General features: G+C 39.3%; 1 protein-coding gene across 4 annotated transcripts in view; it reads right to left on the bottom strand.

Annotated features, from left to right (window-relative positions):
* DAGLA (diacylglycerol lipase alpha) overlaps positions 1 to 15,471 on the bottom strand; it is a 210,630-nt gene that overhangs the window by 98,010 nt on the left and 97,149 nt on the right. For all 4 annotated transcript variants that reach the window (XM_029582183.1, XM_029582182.1, XM_029582184.1 and 1 more), the window contains exon 2: positions 6,493 to 6,631. In XM_029582183.1, coding sequence (XP_029438043.1) covers positions 6,493 to 6,587 — 95 coding nt within the window. In that variant the 5' untranslated portion in view covers positions 6,588 to 6,631. The remainder of the gene's footprint in view (positions 1 to 6,492; positions 6,632 to 15,471) is intronic.

Genomic DNA, 15,471 nt, shown 5'->3' with positions numbered 1-15,471 from the left:
AATCATTTCTTATTTCTTTTACTTTTGTTTATTCTCACATATAGCTTTGTTGCTTTTGTAATTGCTCCTTTTAGTTTGGCCCACTGTTGGTTCCACCTCACCCATTCTCTCCCAGTCTTCTAGTTTTACCTCCATGTAAGTCCCCATTTTGACAAAGACCATATTTTTTAAATTCAAAACTCAGGTCTTTGTGTGACCTCTCTGTATTCTATTTGCGATATCAAATCATACCATTTGATGGTCACTGGTGCTTAGGTGGGCACCCACTCGGATATTAGAGACATTATCCTCCTTAGTGAGTACTAGACTGAGCATAACTTCCTCCCTCGTGGGTTCCATTGCCATTTGTTTGAACAGAGCCCCTTGAAGGGTATCCACTCTCTGTCTCTACTTCTGGTAGATTCCGCAGAAGGGATTCTTCAATCTACACCCAGCAGATTAAAATCTCTAACAATCAACACTTCTCCCTTGTTTCCCACCTTTTGGATGTCTTCAACCAGATCTGTCTAGTTCTTCCATTTGAGTCTGAGACCTGTAAACCACTCCAGTAAAAATGGATGCACCATCTTTTTTTTTTTTTTTTTTTTTTTTAAAGGACAGTCCATAATGCTTCTTCTCCTTGCAGTTCAGTTGCTTGGATATTGTTTTTGACATAAAGAGCTACTCCTCCCCCTTTTCTGCCCTCTGTCCTTCCTTTGGAAGTTATAGCCAAGTATGGCTGTATCCCAATCATGAGATTCAGTGAACCTGGTCTCTGTATCAGCAACTATGTCCAAGTCCGCTCCACCATTAAGGCCTGCAGGTCTGGGATTTTATTGCCCAGACTATGAGCATTTGTGGTCATAGCTTTTTAGCTCATCTTTCTAGGATTGCTGCTCTTCTTAGTCATCTTTTCTGCTATTTTGAACTGATTAACTTAGTTGTTTTCTTTTCCCAATTCCTGTCTTGCTTGGGGGTGACATGGAAATTTCATTTGCCACCTCCTGCCACCCTCGCCTTCTAGTTTAAATGCCTCATAGTATATGCTCTGAGTTTCTAACTTAGCATCATCTTTCCGGCCAAAAACAAATGTAGACCATCCTTGCAGTATAACCCTTTACTGTTCCATACACGGCCCCATCCACCAATGTAACCAAAACCACTTTATGTATACCATGCTTTGAGCCAAACACTGAAGTTATCTATATGGCGGAGCCTTGCCTTCCCCTTTCCATGAACAAAAGGCAATGGTCTTTGCCATGTGTCTAATCTTTGTCCCTAGGTTTTGGAAATCTTTCTGTACTGCAAGGATAACATGTCTAGCAAGGTCGTTGGTCCCCAGATGGATGATAACATTGATTCTGGAGTCTCTACTTTCTTCTGAATTGCCTTGACTATCTGGTTGGCATTTCCTTAGGGGGAATTCCCCCTATTCCATATCTCCCCTCCTTGTCACTTATCCTTAAAGTCTAAAAGTAACAAACAAACTGCAGGACTTCCTCCTCCCAATCCTTCTGCTCAGATTCCCAGGAGAGAAACCTGGAGCTGCACTCAACCCTATAGAAAAAAGGCCTGATGCAAACACTTCACAAAAGAGGCCCAGGAAAAGGAAGGAATCACATCTCCACGAGAAGAAAAAGGAGCTGCTCCTCTTGGAATTCCACCCAAAGGAGCCATGGACCAGACTGCTACAGCAACCAAGACCACTGGAACCAGCCTAAGAGGCCCTTGCTCTGACCTACTCCCTTCTGTGGTTCCAATATGGTTCCCATTGCAGCAGCAAGCATAGGAACGGCCTTCAGATGATCCTGCTGATGCGGCTCTCCCCAAGATAGATGACCCCCCTCTTTCTTCCTTTCCTCTCCATAAGGTTTACAGAGGCTTCCCTTTCCCTGTGCCTGACATCACAATCCACATGCACTGCAACTACTATGCGCTTCTCATACTCTTAAGGAGACGCCACCTCTTCCCTCAGCCCACAGTCCATGACCAAACCGCCAAGGGAAAAAAAACCAAACCAATAACTACAACTTACCCTCAAACAGCAACCTGTTCTTCTGCTTTCCACTTTATTTGTGTTTCCTGTTTTATTTTTTTAAAACAACTTTTAACAAGCATGGCTCAAAAGGGAGGAAAAGATAGTGGGAGAAGTCTTATCTAGTTTTTTTTTGCCTGGGAATTTCAATGTGATGATAAAAACAAATTCAGTGAAAAAAAAATTACTTTGTTGTAATACACAGGAAAATAACAGTGGAAATGTCATTTTTCCACTGATTTTTGTTTTATCATGTTGCTTGAAAGCAAAGGTCCCTAACCATTTATTATAAGAAGTTTTAATCTATTACAGTCTTCACTGATTGGCTAGAGATAAGAAAATACAAAAAGGAAAGATTTTCCTAAACATGCACACAAATTTTTCAAATAAAATTTTTGAGTGAAAAAAAGACCACGTTTATTTATTTTTATTTATTTTTATTTGTGATTTTTCTATACCGGCATTCACGGAGTTCGTATCATGTCGGTTTACATAAAACAAGGGGTGAGCAATACAAAACTATAACCTGAATGTATACATTACAACTTATAACAAATTATAACAAATTATAACAAGTGCTCAGAAGAAGAAGTTACAATAAAACAGGGATGATTCTAACTGGGAGTAAAAGAAGAGGAAGATAGAAGTTTAACAAGAGGTAGAACTTTGCGGTGATTGTTAATGACTATATTAGTTTATACACATGTTATACAGTATGTTTATACACATACTGCACCCAAAATGTCAGATAGGAAGTGGGGTTGAAAAAGTAATCAAGATCCCTATTCAAATACCTTTAGCCAGATAACTACGCTTTGACAATATGGGGTAGTGCGTGTAGATTGAGGGCGGCAAAGATGCATATTATCCATTTTAGAAAACCGCAATGTGGAAAAAGTGACGGGGCCTGAATACACTATATATCATATAGCCATACAATACAAAAGTAAAAAATGTTTCATAAACCGCTAAATTGTACAGTTGCATGATACCCATTTTACAACACTAAAAATACTACATCATACAAATCCGAGCACACATACCATTGCTTCCCATCACTCAGTCATTGCCAATTATACTCACCACATACACCCAATCATCTAATGAATTTTCCAAAGAGACTCCTACTCAATTCCCTAAATGGAAATGTCTTTGGATAGGTAACAATGGATACCACATCTATAATACTTCTCATCTGTATTGTACCAACATATATCTCTTCAATGTGTGACCTCTCTCCTTCAACAATTTCCCTTCTTCTCACAGATACAATGACTCAACTCTGTTGTCCCAACCTCTTCAAATGCATCTATTTTCCACCTGATCCCCTACAAGGGTCCCTTGTTTCACCCTAAATAGGGCTTCATCAGAGGGGCATTGATCTTTGATTCCGTATTACCCCGAACCGGGCTTCATCAAGGGGCATGGATTATCAATTCCATAAACTCTCAAACATTCTCTGTTAACATCTCCCACTGATTTTACTATTCTAGGCATCTCCGCCTCATAATTGCATTGATACTGGTTAAAGTGGATCTGCACAGCCTCCTAGATTGCCGAATCGCCACACCTTCTGACAACACTTGTCTGCGTCAATAGCCACTTATTTATCCCACTAGAATTTAGCCGGTTAAGTAAATGGTGTTCCAGGGGTGATCCAGAGGCATTCTGGGCAGGAACTGAGTTAGCTGGATAAGCTATCAGGCTAACTCTGGTCAGCCTAAAGTTAGCTAGTTAATCTTATCTGGCTAATTTTAGGTTATCCAGGTATGTTCAGTGGCACGGCTGTGCCACTGAATATACAGCACTAATTAGCTGAATAAGTTTATCCGGCTAACTAGCAGAGCCGCACAGCTGCTGACTATGGTCCTCATCATGACTAACCATTAAAAAAAAAATGCTTACACAACTGCACTCTTTGTGAAATATTTATAATCACTCAAAAAAATTAAAACAGCAATGTCCTTGCATATAGTAGAAAATGAACAATGTTTAATTGATACTTCTCTCCAAATCTGATATCATAAGCCTTGCAAAGAGCAAACAACGAAAAAGGATTTCAGCATAACTATATGTAGTAATCCCAACAAATATAAAAAGAAAATGAAAACAAGCCAGAACAGTCCAACTTGATAGTTGTTTCATAAAGAAACTTCTCAATAAAGCCCAAGAGAGTTGATTTAGTGAATATGTGCACAGCACAGTTGGCAATTGGTTTAGTAACGCATCACATGGATGTAGATATTCAAAAGTCATTTAGACTTATCCGTCTAAATGGCAAGTTTTGGCATATTCGGCTGCTTATCAGGCTAAGTCATTATCTGGCTAAAATCTGCCAAATTAAAAAAAAAATAGAATTTCTAGGGCATAATTTGGAGGAGCTACTTATCCAGCTACCTTAGCCAGATAAATAGTGAAACTCAACTAACTTTTGACCTCCTATTGAGAAAATCTAGCCATTTATCTTATCCAGCTAACTTTAAACCTATCTGGGTATATTCAGCAGTACAGCCACATCACTGAATATACCAGCTAAGTTAGCCAGATAAGTCTTATCCAGCAAACTTACTTAGCCTGCTATGTCTGAATATGGAACTCGTATTTAAACCTATGCGTCGTATGATCAGCAATGCATAGCATGCATAAATAGGGCAGCCTCATGATACTGCAGGAATGTATATAGTTTGAAGCGAGTCCCTAAGTGTATTAGTTTAAAAAGATTGTTTTAATGTGGGTGGGTCTTCATTATATTTCAGTATCATTCTTTTTATTTTGTGATTTATTTCAGATATCTTTAGATAACTCCTGTTGCTGGAAAATAGTGATGCTGAGGAAGCATATGGTTTAAAATAATTCCTGTTGCTGGAAAACAGTTTTGCAATAGTACAGAAGTTTGCATTGAGAGGATATGAAACAGCATGCTGGGTTTTGCATTACTAGTCAGTGCTATGAAGATTTGATGTCGCAGATAATTTTATGGATTCCCCCTTGAGGAAGCATTCTCGTATGGTAAAACAAGAGAATAATGCTCTTAACCTCAGTATCAATGGCATTATATATGCATAATTTTGCAAAACAATAGACACTGTAATTGATACATGAATAAAATACGGCAACATTGTTATTCATAAAAAAAAAGTCACTCAGTTTTCTGATTTAGACCATGCGGAATCAGTGTATTCCATGCAAAAATAAACCATGTTCTCATAATACAGCTTGAACCACATTTCCACCATGAGACTAAATTTATTGAATCGAAAAAAATGTTAAATCAAAGTGTAGTTCAAAAAGTTTCATGTTGTGCTATTAGGACTTCCGATTTAAACATGCAAATCACACTTTTATGTTCAATAATATGGGCCTTAATAGATCATTTGGTCTGACTAATGTATTTCTTAGATTAGAACAAGCACCTAAAATGACTTGCCAAGTATTACAATCATAACGACCTGGTAACGTCTAAGAAAATGATAATGCAGGATGTTGGAAACCTTGCATCTGTAAAACATACTGTACATGAACCACACATATAAATTGTGCATGATCAGTCACTAAAGATGTAAAAGTGCGAGGAATGACAGATGAAATCAGTCGATCCTACAGGTTTTTAACCTTTTTTAAAAGCAAAAACAGGAGGCTCAGCAAACATTGTATTTGATAATAGGTCACAATGATGCAAAATTATGTCTTTAATGGGAACAAGTAGAAAATGGAATGGCACAGATAAGGTTGGACAAAGGCGATTTGTTGAATTGGCATGACTGGCAGAGTGCATGCTTACATGCTCGTTGAATCACTGAAGGAGGATATCCCCTCTGGACAAACTAGGATATCCCCTCTGGACAAACTATTGTGCTATAATAGCAGCTGGTATTTATATTCTTGAGTTGTTGTGCATAAAGTATCAGCTTAATCATTATTGTTCATTCTCTACTACATGCAAAGATGTTGCTATTTATTTTTTTAAGCGATTGTAAGTATTTCACAATAGCACTGGATTTTTCATAAAGAGGGTGGTTTTGTGAGCAGTTTTTGAGTGTTTAACAGTTAGTTAAAGATTACTTTTTTTTTTTTTTAATGATTTCTCCTACCTAACTTTATGGGTGCAGTGTTTGTACAAAATTGCCATATTCACTCAAAAATTTTATTTGGAATAATTATTTCAAAATAAGTTGTCTGATATGTATTTAAAAAAATCTTTCTTTTTTGTCTTGTCTGGGGTTGGATTTTCCTTATCTGAGATTTTTTTTTAGCCTTAGAGAGAAGAAAATGACATTAGAGGAACCGCACAGCTACTCCCATTCTCCAAGCTTTATTTATTTATTTAATCGATTTTTAAAAACCGTCATTCGGTTTCGCCATCATAATGGTTTACAATTATCGATCGAAGTAGAAGATCTTCGTGAAGGAACGCAAACATTATAATACAAAATAATACAAACGTTATAGCTGGAGGTCGTTTGCCACATTTCGCTTACCAGGTGGTATGAAGAACAAAGAGGAAGATGCCTGGTAACACAAGGTCGTCGCTGCCTACAGACCAGCGCCGGCGGAAGACCACAATCCCCGGCATAGCTAGGAGATCCAGTGAATTTCACCGCATAGGACCGTCACCTCCTGAAACAAAAAGACCAAACATTATTTACAGAGCTCTAGTCTAGATCTTCTTACATTGAAAAGGGGATATTTTGATCCCTCACATGTCCTAGTCTTAGCACTCATCTTCCCTCATTCTTCCTCGCACTACTGGTTCAAAGTGCTCATTCATGCCTACTGGCCCAGCAAGGCCTCTGCCCCATGCACTGTAGGGACCAAGCCCAGCCATGTTTCCAGTTGAGTAAACTTTGCCAATGCAAAGAAACATAGTGAAAAGGAAAACAGACAGAAAATGAAATGATATAAACAAGATTATGAAAAGGATGGGGGAACATAAGGGGAAAAATAAAAGGGGACACAAATCATACTAAACATAAGTACATAAGATTTGCCATACTGGGTTAGATAAAAGATCCATAAAGCTGTTTCTAACAGGGGCCAATCCAGGTTCCAAGTTCCTGGCAGGACCCCAAAAGGTTATTCCATGCTGTTTATCCCAGGAATAAGCAGTGGATTTCCCCAAATCTTCCTTATTAATGGATTTATGAACTTGTCTTCCAGGAATTTGTCCAAACCTTTTTTTTAAAACCCTGCTACATTAATAGCTCTTACCACATCTTCTGGAAACAAATTTCCAGAGTTTAAATTATGTATTTACTTCATTTATATGTTGCTTAATATAGAAGGCACTAAGTGGCACACACAACCACATACATAGCTATAAGACAAATTAACACAATAAAAACAAGTTCTCTGCAATATATAAATCACAAACCAAAATCACTAATTCGCATATCATAGAACAAAAAAAAATGTTACTGCCTGGCAAAGATATAGGGTCATATTTTAAAAGCCCTCCACGCGTAGAGGTTTTACGCACACCAAGCCTAATTTGCATAGGCCCGGTGACGCGCGTTTGTCCCGAGGCTTGAAAAAAAAGGGGTGGGGCGGTCCGTGGCCAGAGGCCTCCGTAGGGCCTCTAGGCCGGTGCGCGTAACCTATGCCTGCCTGGAGGCAGGCACAAGTTGAAAAATAAAGGTATGGGGGGGGGGGGGGTTAGGTAGGGCTGGGGGGCGGAGGGAACAGGGAAAGCCATCGGGGCTCCCCTAGGGCTCAGTGCACGCAAGGGGGTGCACAAGTGTGCACCCCCTTGCGTGCACCGACCCCGGATTTTATAACATGCGCGTGGCTGCGTGCGCATGTTATAAAATCGGGCGTAGATTTGTGCGAACCGGGTTGCGCGCACAAAACTACGCCCGCACGTAGGTATTAAAATCTGCCCCATAAACTATAAGCAAAGACCTGTATACAAAGGATGTCAACAAGTTACAAGAATTCCAATCCGAACAAAAACGTCTTTAACATAGTCTAAAATGTTTTTTTTAGTACATGTCATCAACTGGAGCTCATGTGGCAAAGAAGTCCAAAGAAACTGAGCAATCATCAAAAATGCCCTTTCCTGTGACTCTGCTAAATGTGCTTGACAAACGGTAGGGACCCTCTGTGATGAATGAAGCAATCGTGTAGGGTTATGAACATGAAGCATCATATTCGCCTACACAAAAAACAAGAGACAAAAGCTTTTGGACATTGCAAACTTATATTTAATCAACCACTTGACTGGCAATCCTTGAAGATATAATCCCACCTGTTGACAACAGAGACCAGTCAAGCAGCAGAATTCTGCTAGAGCTGCAAAGATTTCAATATTGTCCCTGGTAGGCCTAAGTAAAGTGCATTACAGTAGTCTGAAATAAGTATTAATGCCTGGACAACAGAACGAACGTCAAATGCTCTCAACAGAAGCTTGAGGGTACGCACCATTCATTATTTAAAATAAATAAATAAACAAAACAGATCGCATCATAGCCTTAAATATACGTTGAGTAAAAAAATATTTTCTATTCGTAAATGTATTACCTATTGCATGTCCATTAGTCCTTTTACCTTTTGAAAGAGTAAAACAACCAATTCGCATTTACCCATTCTACTCCACTCATTTTATAGACCTCAGCCATCTCTTCTCCAAGCTGAAGAGTCCTAACCTCTTTAGCCTTTTTTTCTTTTTATAGTGAAATTGTTCCATCCCCTTTATCATTTTGGTCACCCTTCTCTGAACGTTTTCTAATTCTGCTCTATCTTTTTTGAGATGTAGTATAAGAATTGTACAAAATACTCAAGGTGAGGTCGCACTATGGAGCAAAGCAGATGCATTATGATATTTAGATTTATTTTTTTTAATTTAGATTTTTTGTTTTTATATTCCACTTTTCAGCACTTCAAACTGTACATCAAAGCGGATTACATTCAGGTACTGTACATATTTCCCTATCTCCACTTGGCTTGCAATCTAATTTTGTACCTGAGGCAACGGAGGGTAAAGTGACTTGCTTAGTGGGATTTGAACCCCACTGCTCTAACCTCTCTGTTGTATTCTCTATTCCTTTCCAAATAATTCCTAGCATTGTTTGCTTTCCTGGCCACTGAAGAATAGTGAACAGAGAATTTCAAAATATTATCCACATTGATGCCTAGATCCTTTTCCTAGGTGGTGACTCCCAGTGGGGAACTAGCACTGTGTAGCTATAATTTTGGTTGCTCCTCCTGACATGCATCACTTTGCACTTCTTCACATTAAATGTCAGCTGCCAATTGGCTGCTCGGTCTCACAAGGTCCTCTTGCAATTTCTCACACTCCTCATGTAACTTAACAACTCTGAATAATTTTGTATCATCAGCAAATCTGATCACCTGACTCGTTCCCATCTCTAGGTCATTTATAAATATATTAAAAAGCAGTGATCCCAGTATATATCCTTGGGGCACACCACTATTCACATTTAACTACTGAGAAAATTTGACCATTTAGCCCTATTCTCTGTCTTTTAACCAGTTCTCAATCCACAACCTATGCTATGGCTTTTTAATTTACTCAAGATTCACCTTTACCCATACATTTATTCATGCCTTCAAATAAATATAGTAGATTGGTGAGGCAAGACCTCCCCCCTGGCTAAATCCATGTTAGCTTTCTCCCATTAAACTATGACTATCTATATGTTCAATAATTTTGGATTTTTTTCCCAGCACTGACGTCAGGCTCACCAGTCTGTGGTTTCCTGGATCGTCCCTAGAACCCTTTTTTTTTTTTTTTTTTAAACTGGCATTATGTTGGACACTTCCCAACCTTCAAATACCGTAGCTAATTTTATTGATAATAACCTATAAACTAATAATAGGTCTGCAATTTTATTTTTCAATTCTTTCAGCACTCTGGGATGTATACCATCTTGTCCAAGTGACTTGCCAATATTTAATATATCTTTGCCCTATTATATCTTCCAGATTCACTGAGATTTGTTTCAAACCTCAATCAACACCTTTAAATATCGCTTAAATTGTAACATGTCTTACTTTTGTTTAAGTTTGAATCATTTGCACTAATTATGTATTTATTATGTATATCGCTTAGGGCCCAAGAATAAGCGATTAATACATTTTAATATATACAAATACTTCTGGCACGATTATCTGCTTTACATATCTTCAGTAAAGACCAAAAGCAAAGAATTAATTTAATCTTTCTGCTATGGCCTTGTCCTCCCTTAGTGCCCCTTTTACCATTTGATCATTTAATGCAGCGATCCTCAACTGGTGTGTTGCAACAAACAAGTGTGTCACCAAGCACCGGCAGGCGTGTTGCGGCTTCCCTGTGTCCCACTGCCCTAAGCTGTGCTTCCCTCCCTCTCCTCCATCCCAGCGAGATGCAGATATTCTTCCACTAACACTGCTGCTGTTCCGTCCAGGCAGGAACGGCAGCAGCATGGTCCTTTCTTCTTCCTGCCTCCCCCCCTACCCCAGAACAGGAAGTGATGTACAGTGGGGTGCACGAGAAGAAGAAGAGAAGACCATACTTCATAAAATACCGGCAGCAGCAGCAGTGCAGGCCCGGACCTAAATGACGCACATTCGGCGATCAGCAATGGCAGAAAGAACAGAGTTAGCCCCCACGGCTAATGGGATTCTTTGCCCTCAGGCCACAAGAGTTGGAGGAGGAGGCTGCTGCAGCTGCTGTTTGTGCTGGGGAGGAAAAGGGGTTGTGAGTGAGAGCGAGCCAGAGGGAGAAACAGCATGTGTGTAAGATTGAGAGCTTGTATGTAAGTAAGAGAGTGTGTTTGACAGTATGTGTCTAAGTGAGAGAGGATGTGTGTGATTGAGAGATTGGTCAGGGAGATAACTGGTGTGTGAGGGAGACAGACTGGTCAGAGAGGTGACTGGTTGGGGTGTGTGTGTGTGTGTGTGTGTGTGTGTGTGTGTGTGTGCGCGAGAGAGAGCGAGAGCAATAAAGAGACTGGTCAGGGAGGTCACTGGTGTGTAAGAGACCAAGACTGGGCATGGGGTCTAATTGGTGCGTGAGTGACTGGTTGTGGGCCCTAAGAAAGAGAACCATGGAGGACAGAGCTTCAGCAGCCACTGCTGATTCTGGTGAGTGCTTTTGACCTGCAACGGAAAGGAGTAGGAGAGTTGCTGGAGAGGATAAGTAAAGGTGGCTTTTTAAGTTTGTTTTTCTTGATTGACTGCCGTTTTAATTATGTGATGTGTCTGCTGTTTTGAAATATTTTAAAGCTATTTGGACAATTTTAAAAATTGTTATGAGTTTTTAATTGTTGGATATTGTTCTGTTCACCAGCTGTTTTGTAACATTTATTAGTATAGCTTTACAATTATTTCTGGGTGGGGGATCTATAGCAGCTTAGCTTATTCTATTTTCCTAATAGGAGATGTATTGGCATTTAGGACCTGGTTTAATATTTGTAGTGTTGCCTTTTCATAGGTAGGGTTGTTACTGTAACCTGTGGGTATAATCTGTACAGATTAGTTTGTTGCATTATTGCAGATCCTGGGACTATGTTAGGTGTTACATTTCTCTTTCTATTTCGCCAGGTTTGCACTGCACGCAGAATTGCTTTTTCAGGTTTCTATTCCAATTTCTGCCTCCATATTTATAATTTGTGGTCTTTCTGTACTTAGTGAAGGTCTGTTGTGCGTGTGTGACTGGGGTGATTTTACTAGCATGTAGGCATTTGTGTCACTTATTTGTTGTGTTTTTTCAATAGGACATGCATTAGTGGTAAATTACTGTCTTTTTATAAGGAGGGCTATTGTGCTGGTGGCAGAGGGAGTTTGTTTTGCTTTTCCTGAGATGTCATCAGAACCAGAATATCTTTTGTATGGCGAGTTGTATGGGTAATGCCCTAGTTCTGCTCTGCACCCATTGTTGGGGGTCAAGGGGGTTCCTGAGGATGCAGAGTGTATGGTTACATTTAGCCCCCATGATGGTCACATGTTCAGCATGCCACACCTATGAGAACCATCTGTCAGGCGTGTCCCGACCAAAAAAGGTTTGAGAACTACTGATCTAATGATTCAACTGAATGCCTTGCAGGCTTTTTGGCTTCAAATGAACCTGAAAAAGTTATGAGTTTTTGCTTCCACAGCAAGCTTATTTCCAAATTCTATCTTTGCCTTCATTATCAATGCTTTGCAACCTACTTGCCAATGCTTATGCTGTTTCCTATTTTCTTTATTCAGATCCCTTTTCCATTTTTTTTTTTTGAAAGATGTTTTTGACTACAATATCTCTCACCTCATATTTTAAATATGCTGGAAGTCGCCTGGTCTTCCTTCCACCTTAAGAACATAAGAACTTAAGAAATTGCCATGCTGGGTCAGACCAAGGGTCCGTTAAGCCCAGCATCCTGTTTCCAACAGAGGCCAAACCAGGCCACAAGAACCTGGCAATTACCCAAACACTAAGAAGATCCCATGCCACTGATGCAGTTAATAGCAGTGGCTATTCCCTAAGTAAATTTGATTAATAGCCGATAATGGACTTCTCCTCCAAGAACTTATCCAAACCTTTTTTGAACCCAGCTACACTAACTGCATTAACCACATCCTCTTGCAACAAATTCCAGAGCTTTATTGTGCGTTGAGTGAAAAAGAATTTTCTCCGATTAGTCTTAAATGTGCCACACGCTAACTTCATGGAGTGCCCCCTAGTCCTTCTATTATTCGAAAGTGTAAATAACCGATTCACATCTACTCGCTCAAGACCTCTCATGATCTTAAAGACCTCTATCATATCCCCCCTCAACCGTCTCTTCTCCAAGCTGAACAGCTCTAACCTCTTCAGCCTTTCCACATAGGGGAGCTGTTCCATCCCCGTTATAATTTTGGTTGCCCTTCTCTGTACCTTTTCCATCACAACTATATCTTTTTTGAGATGCAGCGACCAGAATTGTACACAGTATTCCTTGTTTAATGCACGCAATAAATAGTATTTTTAAACAATGTCACGCCTGATACAAACTCAACCTTTGCAGCTGTTCCTTTCAGTTTTTTTCTAACCTTTTTCCTCATTTTATCAGTCACCTTTCTGAAAGTTATAGGCTGTCGCAGTAGATTTCCTTAGTGTCTTCCCTCCAGTTAGCAAGTCAAATTTGATGATGTTATGATCACTATTGTCAAGTGACCTCAACACAGTCACCTCTTGCACCAAATCATGTGTTCCACATGTCCACAAGTCTAAAACAGCTCCCCCTCGTATCTTTTCTTGTACCAGCTGCTTCATAAAGCAGGTTATTTATTTCATTTAGAAACTTTACTTCCTTAGCATGTCCGGATGTGACATTTACCCAATCAATATTGGGACAATTGCAATCACCCATTATACTACTGTGTTGCTAATTTTGTTAGCTTCCCTAATTTGTTAGCATTTTGTCATCTGTTCATTGTGACCAGTTGAACAATAGTACACTCCCACTGCTATTTTATTCCCCTTGTCACATGGAACTTCTATCTGTAAAGATTTCTACAGTGTATTTTAATTTTCTGCAGAATTTTTCTGTTTGACACCTCTCCACCCTATCATTGCGATATAATTTGTACCCTGGTATCACAGTGTGCAATTGGTTATTCTCCTCCTACCAGATCTTTCAGATGTTAATTATACTTACCTCTTCATTCAATGCTATACATTCTAACTATCCCATATTATTTTTTACACTTCTACCATTTACTTACAGACACTTCAAAGTATGTTTTGTTTGTATTAAAAATCTGCTTATAAATTGGCAGGGTAATCTGGAATCTTTCTGCTCTTTACTTAAAGGCATACAAGATAGAAGAAAACAATCTTTTCTGGATCCTCCTGGATCCAAGCTTACAAGACTACTTCCAGTCTCCTTAAAGAGCTCAACATTTAGGGACTCAAGAGGCAAGAGGGCCACCATATAGCAAGATGTAGGCTGCTCAGCTCCTGGGAAGTTCTTTCGTTTAAACTTTTCTACTTGAATATATTGCCTTTAAAATGCCGCACACAAAGCGTAAAGCTAGAATTTGGGAAAGTATTACCTCTACCCAAACTGTGACGGCGAGGCAACTCAGGAATGAGGACGCCTTCGGGAGACCCATGCTGCCGGAACTGGAGGGAGGGGCTGCTGGAGATCCTAGCGGGGTGCAACCGCCAGACTCCGGGCCCATTGAAACATCCCTCAGCCCCAGAGCACCAACAATGCCAGCTCCCCCTTCAGGTCCCTCTGGAGAAACGAGGGACAGACACCAAATAACGCTGAAGGAACAACTTACTCAGAGGTCACCGAAAGCCCCGAGAAGTACAGCTGCTAGGCTGAATACTTCGGAGAGCCCGACGAGACAGGGCTCAGAGGGCCGGTTTGAGGAAGGACAGCTTTTTGCTGGGGAGAGACACCCTCCTGAGGTAAGGAGAGAAGAATCTGAATTTGAAGTTCGCCTGCCGATGCATTTTGAAATGCCTGAAAAGGTAACATTAGAGATAATATGGAAGGCTATTATGACTTTAAATAAGGCGGTTACGGACTTGACAAATACTGTCAAAGAAAATTTAATTAAAGTTCAGGATCAAGAAAAAAGGATTTCACAGATGGAAGTAAATATAAAAGATATAGGGGTAGAGGTAAAAAAAAGTCAAAGTAGTGCAGAGTGAATTAATAAGATCAGAATCTAATATGGGGAGGAAGCTAGACTTCTTTGAGAATGAACTGAGGAGCCTAATTTAAGGTTCCTTAATTTTCCGAGAATGAAATGGATCCCTCCAAAAGAATTACTAAAAGGTTATTTCCTGAATATATTGGGTTTCTCGGAAACAGCGATACCCCAAGTTTCAAAGATATTATATTTGCTGTCAAAAGGAGATGATGAAAATCAAGCTGAGAAATCTGTTGATAATTATCTGATAGTTTCAAATTACTTTTCAATTATAACAGAGAAAAGAGCGACTCTTTTGGTGACTTTCACTCAGGTCTCAGACAGATAAAATTCTTCAAGTGTATTTTCGTAAACAGCAAATTAAATTTTATGGGAAACAAATAAGAATTTTTCTGGATATAACAAAAGCTATGCAGAAGAAGAGAAAACTTTTCTGCAAATGAAAAATGAAGTTATCTCTAGAAGTGCTAAATATTATCCAAGATTCCCATGTCTTGTATTATAGTATACCAAAACAACAGATATGTATTTAATGATGTTGTGCAGTTGAGACAATATTTAGATTCTCATTCCTAAGAATTCTCAGGAGGTTGTTGGTCAATATGTTTAAGGGGCATGAGCTATGTTTTCTTAGTTTATGTAATTGGCAATGTATCTGCTCAATTGTTCTTGCCTCTCCAGATTACTTATAAGCTATAGTAGATATTTTTACTAATTATATGTTAAAAATTGATGTAAGAATTTTATTTACCTTTGAGATGGAAAGTAACATTGTCTTAATGTAAAAGTTTGAAAATTCAATAAAAAATAAATTACCAAAAAAAAAAGAGCTC

This window comes from Rhinatrema bivittatum, chromosome 17 (genome assembly GCF_901001135.1).
Source record: "Rhinatrema bivittatum chromosome 17, aRhiBiv1.1, whole genome shotgun sequence".
Lineage (NCBI taxonomy): Eukaryota > Metazoa > Chordata > Amphibia > Gymnophiona > Rhinatrematidae > Rhinatrema > Rhinatrema bivittatum.
Note: the sequence above shows the minus strand (reverse complement) of the source record. Positions and strands in the feature narration are given on the sequence as shown.